The 17,696-nt window shown below is 62.9% G+C and overlaps 2 protein-coding genes across 5 annotated transcripts in view; both read left to right on the top strand.

Annotated features, from left to right (window-relative positions):
- Positions 1–2,223, top strand: part of WHRN (whirlin) — a 51,946-nt gene extending 49,723 nt beyond the window's left edge. For all 4 annotated transcript variants that reach the window (XM_051636845.1, XM_051636844.1, XM_051636842.1 and 1 more), the window contains 2 exons: positions 443–565; positions 1,506–2,223. In XM_051636845.1, the coding sequence (XP_051492805.1) occupies positions 443–565; positions 1,506–1,688 (306 nt within the window). In that variant the 3' untranslated portion in view covers positions 1,689–2,223. The remainder of the gene's footprint in view (positions 1–442; positions 566–1,505) is intronic.
- Positions 2,224–8,024: 5,801 nt separating this feature from the next.
- AKNA (AT-hook transcription factor) lies at positions 8,025–17,089 on the top strand. The gene is made up of 22 exons (XM_051636840.1): positions 8,025–8,202; positions 8,261–8,663; positions 8,868–9,300; positions 9,827–9,901; positions 10,390–10,540; positions 10,659–10,816; positions 10,910–10,969; positions 11,076–11,176; positions 11,263–11,425; positions 11,553–11,680; positions 11,753–11,926; positions 12,115–12,322; positions 12,404–12,510; positions 12,729–12,961; positions 13,173–13,359; positions 13,707–13,943; positions 14,165–14,268; positions 14,440–14,598; positions 14,677–14,772; positions 15,614–15,739; positions 16,038–16,194; positions 16,511–17,089. Exons 1-22 carry the CDS (start codon positions 8,025–8,027, stop codon positions 16,785–16,787), a joined length of 3,915 nt encoding a protein of 1,304 aa, XP_051492800.1. The 3' UTR covers positions 16,788–17,089.
- Positions 17,090–17,696: the final 607 nt, after the last annotated feature.

Below are 17,696 nucleotides of genomic sequence, written 5' to 3'. Positions count from 1 at the left end.
CCATTCCCAGCTTTGCTGTAGTCCCTTTGGACACTGGAAGGTGGCTATGAGGTCTCCCTGGGGGACCCTTCTTTTCTCCAACAGATGGCAGAGTTCCTGGCTCTTATGGACATCTGCAGGGCACAGTGTCCCATGAGTGAAGTCCCCTGTTGCCCAGGAGGGAATGTGGTATCAGGAGTAAATTGGAGGGTATTCTGCTGGTGGAGAGCTGTAGGCAGGCAGGCAGAGAGCTGTTCCACTCCCCCCCAAGCCCTCCCAGACCTGCACAGGGTTGGGATCTTGGATGCTAGGAGCCAGAGAGCAGCTGCAGGCAGCCTGTCTGTTCCTCTCCCTTGGAAACCTGCAGTGAGCAAACCTGCCTGTGGTGAGTTCCCGGCCAAGGGGGACGCAGCAGGCAGCAGCGCCCGGCTTCCCTCAGCAGTGCTGCCATCTCTCCCTGCAGCCAGGGCTCCTGGAGCCCACCTCCTGCCTGATCCGAGTGTCCAAGAGCGCGCCCACCTTGGGAATCGCCATCGAGGGGGGAGCCAACACGCGGCAGCCGCTGCCCCGCATCGTCACCATCCAGGTAGGGCGGGCTGGGAATGGGAAGAACTCGGTGCATATATCCCACCCATCTTCTCCCTGGACATCAGCCCTCTCCAGCCACAGCCAGTGTGTCCCAGAGAGCATTTTGGGGATGTGCTGTCCTTCCCCATAGCCCTGCATCTCCCCAGACATTAGAGGCATCGTTCTGCTGGGGGAGGGGATGTTGCTGAGAATTGCTTTCTGTGGATAAGCACAGAATCATGGAATGGCTTGAGTTGGAAGGGATCTTAAAGATCATCCAGTCCCACCCCCTGCATGGGCAGGGACACCTCCCACCAGCCCAGGCTGCTCCAAGCCCCATCCAACCTGCCCTTCAACACTGCCAGGGATGGGGCAGCCACAGCTTCCCTGGGCAACCTGGGCCAGTGAAAGTTGTATCAAACTTACCTCCTGATGGGTGATTCCCACCAGTGGGGTGGGGTGATGGTGACCCCAGCAGGGCCATGGGATCTTAAAGATCATCTAGTTCCAACCCCACTGCATGGGCAAGGACACCTCCCGCTAGAATAAGCCACGTCCTGGGAAGCCAGGATTTTCTGCAGACATTTCAGACAGACTCTGGGCAGCCCCAAAAGCTTGGCTGGTGTCTCCAGATGTCTGGAAACTCCCTTTTTTCTGCTCAGTTAGAAGGCTGGGGAGGGGGAATGATGGAGGAAAGCTACAGAACTGAGGCCTCTGGAGCTGTCTCCCCTAATCTGTTCCTCTGCTGTTGACACGGGGCAAAATGCAAGTTATTTACAGCAAAAGAAAAGCAGAGGGGTTTTGGCCATCATTGCACCAGCACTGAGAGCAGGCAGGAGGGAAGCCAAGTTCATCCCCTCTTTCTAAACTGTGAAATGCCAGGTCAGGGCGAACACGAGGGATGCAAAACATTTCCAGTTTTCCCAAGACTGCCTGTATTCCACCCCTCTCTCCCGCAGCGTGGGGGCTCAGCACACAACTGTGGGAAGCTGAAGGTTGGCCACGTCATTTTGGAAGTGAACGGGACGGGATTACGGGGCAAAGAGCACCGGGAAGCTGCCCGGATCATCGCTGAGGCCTTTAAGCTGAAGGAAAAGGACTACATCGATTTCTTGGTCACAGAATTCAACGTGGCCCTTTAGGAACCCAGACGGGTTTTTGGGGAGCCTGGCTTAGGATGAGGAGCACCCGAACGGGGATGAAAGGCAGCACTGAGGTGTGAAAGCAACATCCCACCATGCAGAGCCCTCACCCACACGTGCAGACACCTTCATCTTGTCCCCAAATGTCCCTACGTGTCCCCACACCCACCACAGACTCTCACTGCCTGGGTAGGTCGGGCTGAGAACGGGCAGAAATCAATGCACATCCTTTGAAGTCTTCATCCCTGTCCTCTCTGGGGTGGGGGGGTTGCCCTTTGGGGACACCCTCTCCCTCTCTGCCAGGCTGGGGAGCAGGGCAGGAGGACAGCAGAGGTCTGGGTGTCCCCGCTGTCACTTGAGTGCCACATGCAGAGCAGGCTGGGCCCGTGGCTCAGGCTGGAAGGTTTTTTGAGTGGTCAGTGCTTGTGGGGTGGCAGGGGCAGAGATGCAGAGAGAGCAACCGGAGGCCTTGTAAATTGCTGGCAATGTCGTATTTATATCTACAGAGCTTGTGCTTTTAATTTTTCAATAAATCTATCAGGTTAGAAAAAGACTGGGTCTTGGGGGGGGGGAGACGGGACGGGGAGGGGGGCTTTTCTTCAGGGCCTGGATAGTGGGAATAGGGATGTGTGGGGCAGGGATGCCTATGGGACACACCATCCAAAACTCCCCATCCCAGGGTCACCACGGAGGGGGGGGGGGGGGGGAAATGCCCCCATCCCCTGCCAGGGTGACCCCCCGGGATGGACGTCCCATCTCCTTGCCCCTCCTTTCCAGGGGGGATCTGCGCTGTCCCCCATGCCATCCCCACCCCGGGCCATCTCCGAGGTGGGGGGGGATGATGCCTTATCCCGCTCCCACCCCGTTCCCACCCCGGCTGGGTGAGGGCAGCCCCGGCCCCGCCGCGCCCCCGCCAGGGGGTGCCCGCGCTGCATAAATTATGACAATGAGCCCGTCTCCCCTCGCCTCTGATTGGCCGCCCGCCGCGGGCTATGCAAATAAAGACGGGGGGCGGAGTTTATGCTTAACGATCTCCCGTTGCTCCCTGGACGGAGAGCGCGGATTGGCGGGACGCGGCAGGGATGCTAATGAGGGCCCAGGCTCCGCCCCCCGCCCCGGCGGGGCCGCGCTATTGTCCGGCGGGAGGAGGCGGCGGCGGGGCCGGCTGCGGGTTCGGGACCGGCTGCGGGTTCGGGCCGGGACCGCCCAGAGCCGGGGTGAGGAGGGTCCTGCCGGTCCCTCCCTGCAGGTAGGTGGGCATCCGCGGGACAGCTGTTGCATGCGCGGGGTTTGAGGGGTGCCCCTCCAGCTGTACCTCCGGGACAGATGTGCCCACCCCCCCGCCCCAGTTGTGCCCCGGGGGAGGGTCCGGGGAAACCGGCGCGGTGCGGCTGGAGAGAAAGGGGGGGGGCCCCGGGTGGGGGGGGCATTGCTGGCTGCACAGCTGGCTGCACAGCTGGGGGTCCGCGGGGCTGGCTCCATCCCGGGGGCTCCGCTGAGCCCCGCGCTGGCGGGGCTGGCTGGGTGTGCTGGGTGTGCTGGGGCACCGCGGGCGGAGGGGACCCCCCCCCCAGCCCCTCCGGGATCTCTCGCAGCTGAGGAGATGCACGGGGAGGGTACAGGACGCGCCGCTGAGCCTCTTCTCCCCCACGCGTGTCCTGCCCTCAGCTCCCCGCACCACCCCAGGCCACCCCGCACCTCCCCGCGCCATCAGAGCTTTCGTGACCCCGAGGAAACTTGTCGGAACTTTTCCTACTCCGCTGCTTCCTCCCCGCCCTGGGCCGGAGCGGCAGCCGGGGGGTTGCGGGAGGGTTTCCCGGGGGGGTGCGGGGCCAAGGCCGGGGCTGGCGCGGGGGCTGCGGGACACGAGGCCGAGCTGCTGCCGCCGGCTCCTCCGAGGAAGTTGCAGGAGCTGCCTCCAGCTTCAGTTCCTTCTTTCAGTTCAAGGGCAGCTGCGAGCGCTCTCGGTTCCGTCAAGCCGGTGGGTGCCGAGCAGGGCCCCTCGCTGCCCTCCCGGAGCTCCAGGCAGGGTGTGTTTGAAGGTCTTCCTGGATCTCCTAGAGCCGATGCGCTTGTTTACCCGGATCCAGCCCGTTGCTACCTCGCCCCGCCGCACGCTCCCGTGGCTCAGGGCCGGCTGCCCTCCCACGTCCCCGTGTCCTCTGCTGATAAAGGATCCCGGGCACCGGCTCTGCCGCGGTGGCAGTTCCCTCCAGACGGGGATGAAGGCTGCCCTCGGCAGGCATTACAGCCATTAGCAGCCCCGGGATCACCCCGGCTCCCCCAGATATACTGGGGGGTCGCCCACAGCTTTCTGCGACAGGCGTGGGGGACAACAGTGTCCCCAGGGAGGACAGGGCACTGCGCTGGGGACAGCAGAAGGCAGGGAAGCAGCTCCCTGTCCCGCCGTGGGGCTTCGCTTCGGGGCAGGTGATGGAGAAAATCCCCTTTCCGAAGGGGTTTTGGATCCTCTCCGGGGGAATGTGCCTGTGAGGAGGAGCTGGGGACGGCGGCGTTGCCCCCTCCGGGCCGAGGAACTGGGGGGGGGGGATGTGGAGGCTTTCGAGCGTTGCTGTAGTAATAGGCGTGGGTGCTTTCAGAGGAGGAGGAGAGATCGTCAGGCTCCTGCTCGCTGAGAGGGTTTCTCCCTTGTTTTAATATGAAACAGTCCAAACTATGAAAGCTGCGTTTCCGCTTCTCTGCCCTCTTTCATGCTTATAAAACGGGACTTTGTGGGCTTAAAAGGAAAAAAAAAAAAAAAAAAAGGGTTTCTAACCCAGGAATTCCTCCCTCCTGGAAAGCAGATGCCCCATGCCAAGTTTCAGCCCGAGGCCGTTTTTTTGGCCTCCTTCAAACCCCCTCAAAAGAGGTGCTGTGGGTGGCAAAGCTGGGGTAAGAAAGCTGAGTTGATGCAGGGAAGGGCTGCAAGAGACCCACGTTCCCACCACCCAGCCCTCCCCAGCCCTCCCCTGCAGCTTGCCAGGACCAGACTTCACCCCCTGCTTGCTTTTAATCTCTCTTTTTAGAAACTCAAGCAGAAAAACGTGTCATTTTATGCAGTGTGTGCACAGGCAAAACCCTGAAAAGCTCCGGGCTGCACAGGGATGCAGATTCTAAGCTTTTTAGGCAAAACCCCTGCAGCTGGAGATCCCCTGGCTGCTGGCCCTGCCCACTTGCCCTCTTGGGGTGCAGATTCCTGTAGGGATGCAGGTGCCTGGCACCTCTGGGAGCTGAGTTTGGGTTTGAAGCTGGTGGTTTAGGGAAATAAAATATCCATCCTCTACCTGGGAGGGGAGTTAAAGCCCCCCCTGAGTCCCAGCTGGGCACATCTACCTGGCTGGGACTCAGGGGGAGCTTTAACCCCCCCCTCCTGGGCAAGAGATGGATGTGGGAGGTTAGAGCCCCCCCCCCTCCGCAGTCCATGCTCTGCCCAGGGTTGATGAGGCAGTGAAGGCAGAGTGACAGCAGCCCTGCCCCCCCCTTCATGTCACCGAGCAAGCCCTGGGGCGAGGGATGTGGCATCATCTGCTGTCACCACCAATAAAACCAGGAGTGACAACGGGGCCTTGGCCTCGACTGTGCTGATGTTTCTCTGCCTCACACATGCAGTGAGTTGGGCGGTCTCAGCTTCCCACCTGTCAGTCCTGGGGTGGTTTGCAGGACAAGGTGAATGGAGGGTGAAGCTGCCTGCAAAGAGGATCATAGATTAGGAGCTGAGGGAAGGGACAGACAGAGGCAAAGCCTCCTGCCTGCTGGTCAGGCAGAGACCTGGCAGCACTCATCACTGCTGTGAAGCTGGGGAGGGGTCTGCAGCACAAGTGTGCCAAGGAGCAGCTGAGGGAGCTGGGGGTGTCCAGCCTGGAGCAAAGGAGGCTGAGGGGAGACCTGCTGGCTCTGCACCTGCCTGAGAGGAGGTTGGAGCCACAGGGGTTTGTCTCTTCTCCCAAGGATCAAGCGATGGGACAAGAGGAAATGGCCTCAAGTTGTGCCAGGGAAGGTTTAGATTGGATATTGGGAATAATTTCTTTATGGAAAGGGTTGTCAGGCCCTGGCCCAGGCTGCCCAGGGCAGGGGTGAAGTCCCCATCCCTGGAGGGTCTTTAAAGCCATGTAGATGTGGTGCTGAGGGACATGGTTTGGTGCTGGCCTTGGCAGTGCTGAGTGAATGGTTGGACTGGATGATCTTAAAGGTCTTATCCAGCCAAAAATTATTCTATCAACCCCCCCCCTCCCTCATCTCAGCACCTCCACCCCCGAGGCACAATTTGGGACAGCCTGACCAGGGGCCAGAGGGAGAAGAGGGGCTGAGGGTGTTGGGCAAAGTAGAGTTCTAGGGTAAAAGACATTTTCTAGCTGAGGCTTTTATATTTCACTTCAGCTCTTTGTCTGAGTGCCCTGATGCAAAATCTCATCTCTCAAAGAGCAAGACTAAAAGAAATTTATATATATATATATATATATATATATACACACAAACACACACGCTCAGGATTGCTTGCATTTGCTTTGTGGTTCCTGAGTACTCAGCCACATCATTTTCCAAGCTTCTCTGTGCTGCCATCACAGCAAGCAACTCACTTGAAGGGGAAAAACCCCAAGATTTTTGGACGAGCTTCCTGGGAAACCCCAGCCCCCCCACTAACAGCAGGACTTAAGTTGCAGGTTTGCAGATCTGAGATTTTGGGGCAGGTTAGAGGACTTTTCCTGGAGGCTGCTGCTCATCACCACATCCACATGCTAGCAGCAGCCCCAGATCACCTAAGCACCTCCCACCAGATAAATGCAGCCACTCTGGGGACTGTGCTGTGGTTTCATGAGCAGCCAGGAGCTCGCACAAGCTCTCCTTCACGTGCCACTAATTACAGAGTAACAAGCTGCATTAATTGCCTGCCCACAAGTGTGTCAGGACATGTCAGGGTGCTTGGTTACAGCCACAGCATCCATGGGGCTGTGAGTGATGTCTCAGGGTGGGGGCCATGTGGACCCCTTCTCCCCCTCCCCCTTGTAAATCCAGGCTTTGTCCATATCCTGGATTTCCACCCTGGGAGGGCTGGAGGGGAGGGTCCATCTGGCTACATTTTGAGGCTGTATGGCTGAATTTTAAGGCTGCTTGTCCTCCTGCAAAACCCTCATCCTGGTGTCTTTTGGATGCTGCAACTGCTGATGGTCCTAGGGATCCCCCCCTTCCCATGTTGTGTTGGGATTTTTGCTCCAATTTTGCTCCAATTTTTGCTCCAAATTGGGTTAAAAAGTAAAGGTTTTGATGAAAAGTAGCACACGGCAGGAGGGTTTGTCCTCCCACTCCTCCAGGCAGGGCCTGATGGGGTTAAAAAAAATTGTGGCCACCTTGCAGGAAGCATCTGAGCATCATTTCCTACTTCTGCAAAAAGAAGCCAACTATGAGGCAGGAAGGTTTTGGGGTGCTGGGAGGGAAGCTGCCTTGGGGACGGGTCCTGGTGATGGAGGTGTCACCAGGATGCTGGTAGAGGGTGTGTCCCTCGTGCTCCAGCGTTGGGCTGGGGGTGCTGGGGGTGGCCAACTGGTGATGCTGGTACCAGCCACTGGCACGTGGGCCACCTCCAGCACCCCTTGGCCAAAATTGAATTTGGGGGGGGAGGGAGGGATGTCAAATCCAGCTGAGGGGACTTTGCTGGAAAACCCTGTGGTTGGGTTTTTGGTGTCTGGTGCCTTTTGAGTTGCTGCTGTGACCCTGGGAACCCCAGCACACCGAGGGGCTGGGTGAGGATGAGCTGCTTTTAGCTCACTGGTGGAGTGAGTGTGATGGGCCTCTGCAGTGATCCCTCTCTCTCTCAGCCCCTCAGAGCTGGAGGGGCCTTGGGATGCTCCTGCCTCCCCCCAGCACCATCTTGCAGGGTGGTGACACTGCTGATGGTTCCCAAGTGGTGGCTGCCTGGCTGGGGTGACATGTGGAAGATGCCCAGCGTGGCCTGGGTATCCTCCAGTGCCCACACTAGGGGGGGGGGAAAGCCTTTTTGGGGTGGCCCTGGGGGGCTGCTTCCCCACGGGGAACTTCTGGGGAACCTCTGTGGCTGCGGGCGATGCAGCAACTCCAGCTTTGTGGTGGGATGCAGGGGCGGGGGGGGATGTCACCTCCTGTCACGGAGGGGTTGCTCTTGTCTCCAGGGTCTGGGGGACAGGAGCAGCCCCAGCAAGGGAGGTGGGGGGGGGCAGAGCCCAACTGCTGCCTCTCCCTCTGCCCCCGGCAGGGCGCGGCGGCGATGATGTGACCTACATTGGTGACAAGGAGGTCCCCAGCCCGCCACCGCCACCGGGCCATGAAGCGACACAAGTGACAGGGACGCCGCACCCGCGGGCCATGGCCAGCCCGGCACCATGGCTGCGCTGGACACAAACAGAACTGAGGCTCTGGGAGGGGGAGGAGGAGGAGGAGGAGGAAGAGGGGGAGGAAGAAGACGACTTTGAAAGGCGGATGGACGAGGACGGAGTCGTCGGCCTGGGGAGCCCACCGTCGGGTGAGTCGTCCCCTCCCCGCTGCTCAAAGACCCTCGTGGAGGGGAGGGGGGGGGATGTCCCTCCCAGGAGCTGCTTGAGCCGCAGGGGGGGTTTCGGGGGGCATCAGGCAGCCGGGATCAGCCCCGCGGTGCTGGTGTTTTGCAGGCGATGGCGAGGACCCGGAGGAGGGGTCCCCGGCGGAGGAGGGTCTCTGGCACCCACGGCGGGACCTGGGGAAGGAGGAGGAGGAGAAGGAGGAGGAGCGGGGCAGTTCCGGGGGGGACGAGGGGCCCTGGGGGGTAGAGAGTGATGGGGAGCCCTACCCCGAACTCTCCGACGAGGGCCAGTGGGGCTCGGGGTCCAGTGACAGCCCTGGGACACCGGGGGGCGGCCGGGCGCTCCGCCAGCCCCGCGGCTGCAGCACGGATGGTGGTGACACCTCAGCGCCGTCGGACACCAGCCCCGGTCCTGCCACCCCATCCCGCCGGCACCGGGGCTGGGGGGACACCCACAGAGGGCACGGGCAGGGCTGGACCCCGAGCCGGAGCCTCCTGCTGCGTGTCCCCACTGACGGCCACCGCGGTGCCACCAGCCTTGAGCCTGTCCCCACGCCCCAGCCGGCTGGGACGGGGCTGCCGGCCCCTGGCTTGGCTCCCCACAAGAAGCCCTGGGGACAGGGGACACCCCTTGCACCACAGCTGCAAAACAGGTCCCAGGTGCCCAAGAAAGCAGCCCCCACAAAGCGGCCCCCCAAGCCTGGCCGGCGGTCGCCATCCCTGAGTCCTGGGGAGCGGCGGACGGGGAGCAGGGAGAGCAGGGATCCCTCGGGAACAGGCACCGGCGCTGCCGAGGGCACCCAGTACGGCCGAGGGCGCCTCAACCACCCCCTGCCCGACCTCTCCAAGGTGGGGGCACGGGTGAAGATCGACCAGAGCTACCGCCCGCCCCGGAGCCGAGCCCTGCCCGCCCGCCCCCGGGCCCCTGCCCGCCCCCTTGGCTTCAAGTCCCCGGCTGAAATCGTCCGGGAGGTGCTGCTGAGCAGCGGGGAGGGGGTCCCCCCACAGCCCCCCAGCACTGCCCGGCTGCCGCAGGAGTTCAGGTCCCCCAGGCAAGCCACCGAGCTGGTGCAGCAGCTTCAGGTAATGCCCAGCTCCCCCCAGTTCAGCCAGAGAAGCTTTACTGGGAGGGTCTCCGGGGTGGGGGGGACCAGAGGGTGCAAGGGAAATAGAGAGGTGTCCAGCCCCGTGAACTGTCCCTGTGTCACCTGTGGGGGGGTTTAGTGCTGGTCACACCGTCCCGGTCCTGCGTGGGGGCTGGTGAGGAGGGAAGGATCAGGCAGGGATGGTGCCAGAGCTGGGGGCTGGAGGGAGGGATGCTGGGGGTGCTTGTTTCCCCCCAGCGTGTCCCCTGGGAGGAGAGGGAGACTCCCCCATGCAGGGAAACAAGGACCACATCGGCACCAGGTGGGCCAGATGCTTTGAGGAGGGTGGGAGGCAGGTCTCTGCACCCTGGGGTGGCCCCCACCCATGGGACCCCCCACCCAGCCCCTGTGCAGAGTTCCCTCCCTCCACGCCGTGTCCCCCCTTTGCCTCCCACCCCTTGGCCATCCTCCCAGCCCCTGTCCCTGCTGGGTGCCATCACCCTCAGCCTGTCCCCTCCCTGCAGGACGACTACCACAAGCTGCTGACCAAGTACGCCGAGGCTGAGAACACCATCGACCAGCTGCGCCTGGGTGCCAGGGTGGGTGCTGGGGCTGGGGTGGCTGCTGGGGGGGTGGGGGCACTCCCTGCTCTGCCCCCCCCCCCACTCCCCAGGGTTATTCAGGGTGTCTCTTCCTCCCCTGCCCCTGCTCTTCTTCCTCCTGGGAAGCTGCAGCTGAGCACGCCCAGCCCAGGGAGGTGTGTTGGGGGGGTTGAGGCCACCACAGCACCCACAGCAAAGCCAGGGGGACACCCCCGACCCCTACCCCTCCACGCTGGGGAGGTGGGTGTGCCAGGACAGCCCCGAAATGGCGGGGGTGGCTGCAGGGCACGTCACCGACACGGCGGGACAGCAGGGGGAAGCGTGTCCTGGTGTCACCCTCGCTGCCTCCCGCCCCGCCCCGCTGCACGGGTGGGGAAACTGAGGCAGGGCTGGTGTCCCGCTGGATCCCCCCTGCCTGGCCAGTGCCCCCCACCTTCACCTTCACCTCCGGGGTGGGTGCCTGAAGCTCCTCTCCCTGCCCCCAGGTGAGCCTGTACGCCGACCCTCCGCGGCCCAGCCACAGCCTGGCCATGGGCACGGTGGCCACCGGCTGCCAAGTGGTGGCCCTCAACATCCCGCAGGCCAGGACAGCAGCTTTCAGCGTGGCCACGGCCCCCCCATCCTCACCCAGTGCAGGTGAGTTGGACTGTGTTCACCCACCCAGCTCAACACCCCCACAGCTTCCCCGTGGTGGGGGGGACCAGTGCTGCGGGGGGGGTCCCCAGCATCACCTTGTCCTCTTGTCTTCTTACAGGTCCAGCACCGGGAGCGTCAGGCCAGGAGGGATCACCCCAGTTTCCTTCCCCCTCCCTACCCACGGGGGGCTGCCCCACCTGCCCAGGGCCCTGCCTCTGCCTGGGGACCCAGCTGACAGGGACGCTGGCGGGACAGACCTACAAGCTGCAGGCACAGGCAAGCCCCGAGGGGGTGGGCACATGATGGGGGAGCTGCAGGGTGGGCTGCAGAGGGGGTGGGCTCAGCCTTTTCTCCCCCACCCCGGGCCAGGTGGAGTCCTTTGAAGGCTGGATCCGGGCAGGGGGTCCCACGCACCAGGAGCAGCTCCAGGTACATCAGCCCCTTCCCAGCACCCCAGACCAGGGGTGCACTGGGTGGCCGGGGTGGGGGGGGGTGGGGTGTGGGCAGGCAAGGACATCACCTCGTTGTGCTGCAGAGGTTTAGGAAGCTGAAGGATGCACAGGATGCCCTGGAGCAGGCGTACCTGCGAGCCCGGCAGCAGCACCCGGGGGCCTCGGGGGACTTCGATCCTGATCGGTAGGTGCTGGACCCCCCAAACCCCCTCCCCACCAGACGCCCAGAGCCCTGGTGTCTCCCCAGCACTGATGGTCACTGTCTTGCAGCTCGGTGGAAGGGGAGATTTTCCACCTGGGGCTGCGCCTGGAGGAGCTGAAGGAGCAGCTGGAGCTCGGGGCCAGGCTGCAGCCCCCCCTGCAGCCCCCAGCCCAGCCCCACTCCCCTCCAGACCCTTCCCCACTGCTGGCTGCCCACTCCCCACACCCCGAGGTGAGCTGGGCAAGGCTGCAGAGGGGGTGGATGGAGCTGAGGGTGCAAAGATGTTGGGGTGGGGGCACCCTGCTGTGGCCAAGGTTGGGGTCGTGCTCCTCCAACCCCCTTTTGCTGTGTCCTGCAGAGCCCTGTGCTGATGGAGGGTCCCCAGGGGACAGTGGGGGACAGTGAGGAGGTGACAGGGGGGTTGCCCCAGCCTCTCTGGCGGAAGCAGCTCCAAGTGGAGGAGGATTTTGGTGACTTGCTGGCACAGTGAGTACCCCTGCAGCAGGGTGGGTGGGATTGGCTCCCCAAAACCACCTGCCTGTGGATCCCCATCCCCAGGTACGAGCACTTCAAGTCCTTGCCGGAGTCACTGAGCCTGGAGCAGCTGAGCCTGGCAGAGAGTGGCTCCCAAGAGGAGGTGGATGGACCCACAGCAGGGGATGGTGGCCCCTGCAAGGTCCCTTACAGGACAAGGTCACTAGAGGAGGCAGCCGACCTTGAGACCTCCCCCTTGTAAGTAATGTGGGAGCACAAGTTCCCCCTGGGCAGGGTGAGTGGGAGGTTTTACATCAGGTCTCAGGTTTTACATCACTGGCATTGATAGGCTTCAGAGTTAACAGCCTCCACGGGAGAGCTGGTGTGCATTTCCCCCTGCTTGAGGTTGCTCTGCCCATGGCTGATGCTCTCTTCTCTCCCCTCAGGCACCCCCTGGAGAGGAGAGCTGCACCCCTGTCCCCCAGGGAACCCCCATGGCCAGGGGGGACACGGGGCCACCCGTCCCCCACTACTGCTGAGGACCCACCAGCCACAGCCAAGCCCCCCTTGGGGCTGCCCGAGCCACTGCGGGTGCCCCTGTCCCACCGCAGCAGTGGGGTGGGCAGTGCTGCCCCCCAGCACTGTCCCCGCAAGGTGAGTCCCTTAGGATTCTGCCTCCACCCCCAGACCCTGCCGGGGGTTCCTGGGGGTGCTCAGCACCCTGTTCATCTGCAGGAGCAGCGCATTGTGTCACCAGAGACAGACAGTGGCTTCATGGGCTCGGAGGCCAGCAGGGTGTCACCCCCTGTGCACACCCCCGAGCACCGGCCCCCCGGCACCGGGTATGGCTCAGGATCCCTGGGGGGTGTGGGGACTGGGGCTGTTGGCTCCATCGGGGGTGATCTGGGGCATTGAGGAGGAGCAAGGATAGAGGGAGAGGTGGGAAGGACATGGGGAGCAGGGAGGAGGTGGGGGGGGGGGTGGGTTGGAGATGTGCAGGGTGGTCCATGGCCGGGGGATGCACCCTGGGGGCTGCCCACATGACCCATCCTGTCCCCAGGACTCCCGGCTCCCTGGGACCCTCTGTCCCCATCCCTGCCACCCTCCGTCCTCCGCGGAAGAGAGAGGTGGCCCCGGTTCCCTTCAAGGCAGCACTGATGGGCATCTCCCCAGCGGGTGGGCAGGGGGAGGTGGGGGGGCCTCAGCTGCCCCCCCATAGCTCCTGGCAGGGCAGCTCACCCCCCCGCTGGGCCGAGAGCGCTGGCAGTGAGGTGGGACCCGACGGGGATGGCGGTGAGTAGGCAGGGAGGGAGATTTCGGGGGGGGGGGGGGGGGGGGGCTGGCTCTGGTTTATGGTGTTTCCCCAGCCCCCCACCCCTTGGGTGCTGGCCTGGGGGTGCCTCCCACCTGCTGACTCTGCTCTCCCAGGTCACTCCTGGGGATGGGGACACCCCCATGTCCCACACTGCTGACCTCAGCTCACCGTGTCCCCCCTCCTGCCCAGCTCACACGGACACAGAGGTGGAAGGCAGGAGTTGTGGCAGCACTGGTGGCCGCCCTCCTACCACGGCCAGGGGCCCGGCCAGCCCCCCACCATCCCTGGAAACACCGTCCCCCACCCCAGTGTCCCCCGACCTGTTGTCCCTCGACCCAGCTCACTGCGACCTGCTGGGGTCCCGTCTGGAGCGCGAGTGAGTGTCTGTGTACCCCCCTCTGAACTGGGCTGAACCCCCCCTGGGTGACCCAAGGTCCCGTCCAAGCAAAGTCCCTAAAGGCACCAGCATCTTCTGCTGGGCAGCAGCAGGTTTTCCCTTCTTGGAGAGCCAGGACCCATCTGGGGCTGAGTCCTTCAAACTCATGGCACGTGTGGGCTAGCTGAGTCTGAACCCCAGCCCAGATAAACCCCAGGCCTGGTTTTGGGGAATGTCACAGAATGATGGGTCCTGACTGGTGGGGAGGGGGTGGAACAGGCCAGGGGTCCCAGGGGCAGCCTTGGGACACTTGCTGGCCCCTCACCGTGGTGTCTGTCCTGTGGCAGCCAGGCCATCCGAGAGCTGCAGGATGAGGTGTGGCGGCTGAGGCAGAGCCTGGAGCAGAGCCTGGAGCAGAACCTGGAGCAGAACCTGGAGCAGAGCCTGGAGCAGAACCTGGAGCAGAACCTGGAGCAGAGGAGCCCACGCCGCTCCCGCAGCCATCCCAGGGGAAAAGCCACCCTGGCCAGGAGGCAGCCAGTGGCCAGCAAACCATTGTCCCCTAAGGACACAACACCCTCAGGGTAGGTGGCAGGAGGGACCGTGGGAGGTGGCAGGAGGGATGGCAGCAGCCACCCCTGGCTGGGGGCAGCACCCTGTCCCATGGGTGCGGGGACACCCCCAGCCTCGGGGGTGACTGGCATCCCGGGGACACCTCCCTCCCTGAAACGCTGCCTGTTTGCTTCTGTCACCTGGGGGTGACTGAAGGGTCTGTGTGGTGATGGCAGCTCTGTCCCCTCTGCAGGGAGCCCAGCCCCCCGGTGCGGGGCAGGGTGGCCCCCAAGGTGGCATCCGTGAGGAGGGGGAGGTCGGCATCGCTGCCACGGGACCGGGCCCCGCGGGACCCCAGTAAGTTGGACCTTGCTGGGGTGGGGATGGAGGGGGCAGTGGGGACACCCTCCTCCCTGCGTGCCAAAGCGAGCGGGGTGCTGGCGGGGCTGCCGGGACCTTGGGGACAAGGCAGGTCCCGATGGCCCCAGGGGACCCAGCACCTCTCAGCCCCGGGGTCACATCCTGCAGATGGGGGGCTCAGACCCACCGGATCCCACCCCGCTTCCCTCTCCTCTGCCCCAGCCTCCGGGTCAGACCCCTCACCCACCAGACCCCGGGCCACCCCCTCCCGGCAGAAGAGCCCTGGGGGTCCCCCGGGTGTGGTGACATTCCGGGGACAATACACAGGTGGGTGCCAGTGGTGGGGGGGGCTGGGGGCTGCACTGGGGGGGGGTCCCCAGCTGTGCTCACACCGGGTTTCGGCAGGGACGCGGTACCAGGCGGGGATGCCACGCACTGCCCCGGCACCCCAAGAAGAGCTGGGCACTCCAGGGTGCCCCCAGTGCCACAGGACCCCATCAAGTGAGTGCCCCCAGACCCTTCTGTTCTTCCCTAACTCCCACTAATGAAGCTGTTAATTACTTAAATTAATTAACTACGGAGGCTCAAGCAAGGGGGAGATGTGAGCCTATACCCTGCGGCCTGGGGCTGCTCCTTGGCCAGACCCCTCCCAGCCCTGGGGCACCCATCCTGCTCCCAGCTGCTGGCTGTAGCCACTGGTGTCACTGGGAGCAGCGGGAACCTGTCCCCAACCTGTCCTGTAGCTAAAGATGAGCCCGGGTGACAGAGCAGAGCCAGCTCTGCGGGTGCAGGGCAGCCTGGAGCTGAGCAGGCTGAGTGCTGGCTGCTTTGCAGACCCCTCGTTTTGTAGATGCCCTGTTGGGAAGAGACCCTCTTTGCAGAGCCCCCTCACCTTTTGTGGACCCCCCTCTTCTGCAGAATGCCCTTTTTTGGAGACCTCCCCCTTTCCAGCCCCCTCCTTTTTGCAGAGCCCTCCCTTGCAGGCACCCCCCCTCTTTTTGCCCAACTTCCCCTTTTCAGATCTCCCTTTTTGCAGACCCCTCCTTTTCCAGACCCTCCTTTTCAGATCCACCTTTACAGACACCCCTTTTGCTGACTTCCTCTTTTTCAGACCCTACCTTCTCAGCCCCTCCCCCCCCTTTTTTTTTTTTTGCAGGACCCCCTTTTTGCAGACCCATCATTTTTCACCCCTTCTCTGCAGCACCCCCACTTTGCAGCTTCCTTTGCAGGGAAAGGCCTCTGTCTCCTGTCCCAGCCACTCCCCCAAACCCCTCTGCTCTTCCCCTCACTCCTTGTTTTCTGGGGGTCATTCCAGACCCTCAGACCCCTCCTCTCTCCATAGGAGGCTCCTGGGTGGGTGATGCTGCAAGGCAGCCCTGGCATAGCACCCCAAGGAAGACACGCTGTCCCACCTGCCAGGCATCCATGAGTGCTCCTGCACCCAGTGGCAGGGATGGAGCCACACACGGTGGGTGACCAGGGTGGCACATGTTTGGAACAGCTTGTCCCTGGGGTCTGGGGACAGGGAACAACCCTCAGACCCCTGGCACAGCACTGGCACACTGCACGGAGACAGAAGTGACACCCAGCACAGCCACCCCCCTGTGTGTTCCCACCACCCCTGTGTGTTCCCAATCAGCAGTGTGGGATGGGGGACATTTATCTGGGGCTGCCACTTGCACCCTCCCCACCCTCCCCCGGGGACATATAACACCCCTGGAGATATCTGAGACCCCTGAGGACATCTCATTGCCTTCCTCCCCCAGCAGAGCGTGGCCCCAGGAGCACGTTCCCCCCAGGATCCCACGTTGGTCCCCACGCCGAGAAGCCGGAGCAGCCCGGACTTTGGTACTTTGCAGCCAGCCCTGGTGCCACCAGCTGCCTGGCACCCGTCCCCCTCGTGCCTTATGTGCCCACCCTGCTGTAAGGATGCTCTGCGGGGACACGGGGGGAGGGCTGGGGGCAGTCAGCATCTCCTAGAGGAGGAGGGTGAACCACCCCAGGGGACCTGCTGGTTTGCCCACGCAACTGGGTGACAGTTGGGAGGGGGGTCACGCAGCCCCTGGCTGCTTTTTTTTGGGGGGCAGGGTCTACACATGGGGAAAGGGGAGCCTAGGGAGGTGGGTGCTGGGAGTTGGGAATGGGTGGGATGGGGGCCAGATAAAAAACAAGGCAGGGTGGAGGCACAGAGCCCTGGAGGGGGCACAGAGCTGAACCTATGTCCCCTTCTTCTTGCCAGCTACTGCTCCCCAGCAGTACCTACCTCAGCCCCAGCCACGGCCGGGGTCTCCCCCCAATCTGCCGTGGGGCACCGGCAGGCAGAGCATCCCCCTCGTCCCCCCACTGCTGCCCCCCACCACTGCCTGGCCTTGGAGGAGCTGGAGGAGCTGAACTGGTCACTGAGCCGGGCGGTGGAGGCTGCCCAGAGCATGAAGGTGACCACCAGCCGCATGAGCCGGGCACTGGCCACCGAGCTGGGCCGAGCGCGGCACCCGCGCGGCTCCTGCCTCTTCTGAGGGCACCAGGACCAGCCCCTGCCCTCATGGGGGGCAGGCAGAAGAGGATGGGTTCCTCATCAGCATCCCCATTCCCTGCCAGATCTGTGGATGCTGGAGGCATCTCCACGACGTCCTCCACCAGCTCCCAACCCCATCCCGCTTGCCCTAGACCTCCCGTGTTGCTTGTCCCTCTGTCCATCTGTTTTCAGGACCCCTCCAAGCTGCAGGAAGGTGGGCAGAGGTCTCCTGAGACCTGCACCATCCTGCTGGAGGTGCAAGCACAGCAGGGAGGGAACCATCTCCCCCCCTCCCCCCCCCCCCCCCCCCCCCCCCCAAGGACCAAAAGGGTGGCCCTGTGTTCCCCAAGGCAGATGCCACCCCAAGCTAAGCACTTCTGGGGATGCTCCAACTTTGTGCAGCTCCTACAGCAGCACCCATGGAGCCCCCATTGGCAGCTACATTTACCTCCATGCTTCTCTATGTACCTTTTCCCAGATTTCAGGCACCCTCCAGGGGCTGGATGCCCAGGGCTCGACCCGTGTGTGTCCCCTCCACCCTCTGCTCTGCCCTTGAACTTGAACCAAGCCAGGTCCTCCCTGGGAAAGCTCTTATTTTTTGTTGGTTTATGTGATTATTTGAGGTTTTTTTTTCCCTCCAAGGCATCTGGCAAGCAGCTACATCCCTCTTTTAGGGTTGATGGATGAGGGGTGTGTGTGTATGTACTGGAGTGTATCTCTATAGGTACATATTTAGGTTTGGGATTTCATTTCCAGCATAATCCTTTAGGGCATTTAAGGAGTTGGTTGTGGGGTTTTTTTTTTGGCCATCCCTGGATGTGACCACCCAACAGTGTCATCCAGGCAGAAAAAAAAAGAGCATCTCAGCCTGGGGTGCCCTGGCTGTGTTTATGTGTAGGACCCACCTAAA

The sequence above is a fragment of the Apus apus genome, chromosome 19 (genome assembly GCF_020740795.1).
Source record: "Apus apus isolate bApuApu2 chromosome 19, bApuApu2.pri.cur, whole genome shotgun sequence".
NCBI classification, from domain to species: domain Eukaryota; kingdom Metazoa; phylum Chordata; class Aves; order Apodiformes; family Apodidae; genus Apus; species Apus apus.
Note: the sequence above shows the minus strand (reverse complement) of the source record. Positions and strands in the feature narration are given on the sequence as shown.

Excerpts from the sequence above, each read along its gene's own strand:
- AKNA (XM_051636840.1), top strand. The coding sequence starts at position 8,025 with ATGGCCAGCCCGGCACCATGGCTGCGCTGGACACAAACAGAACTGAGG. Across the intron at positions 12,962-13,172 it reads GGGACCCGACGGGGATGGCG|CTCACACGGACACAGAGGTG; the intron begins GTGAGTAGGCAG and ends CCTCCTGCCCAG. Across the intron at positions 15,740-16,037 it reads CAGGGATGGAGCCACACACG|CAGAGCGTGGCCCCAGGAGC; the intron begins GTGGGTGACCAG and ends TTCCTCCCCCAG.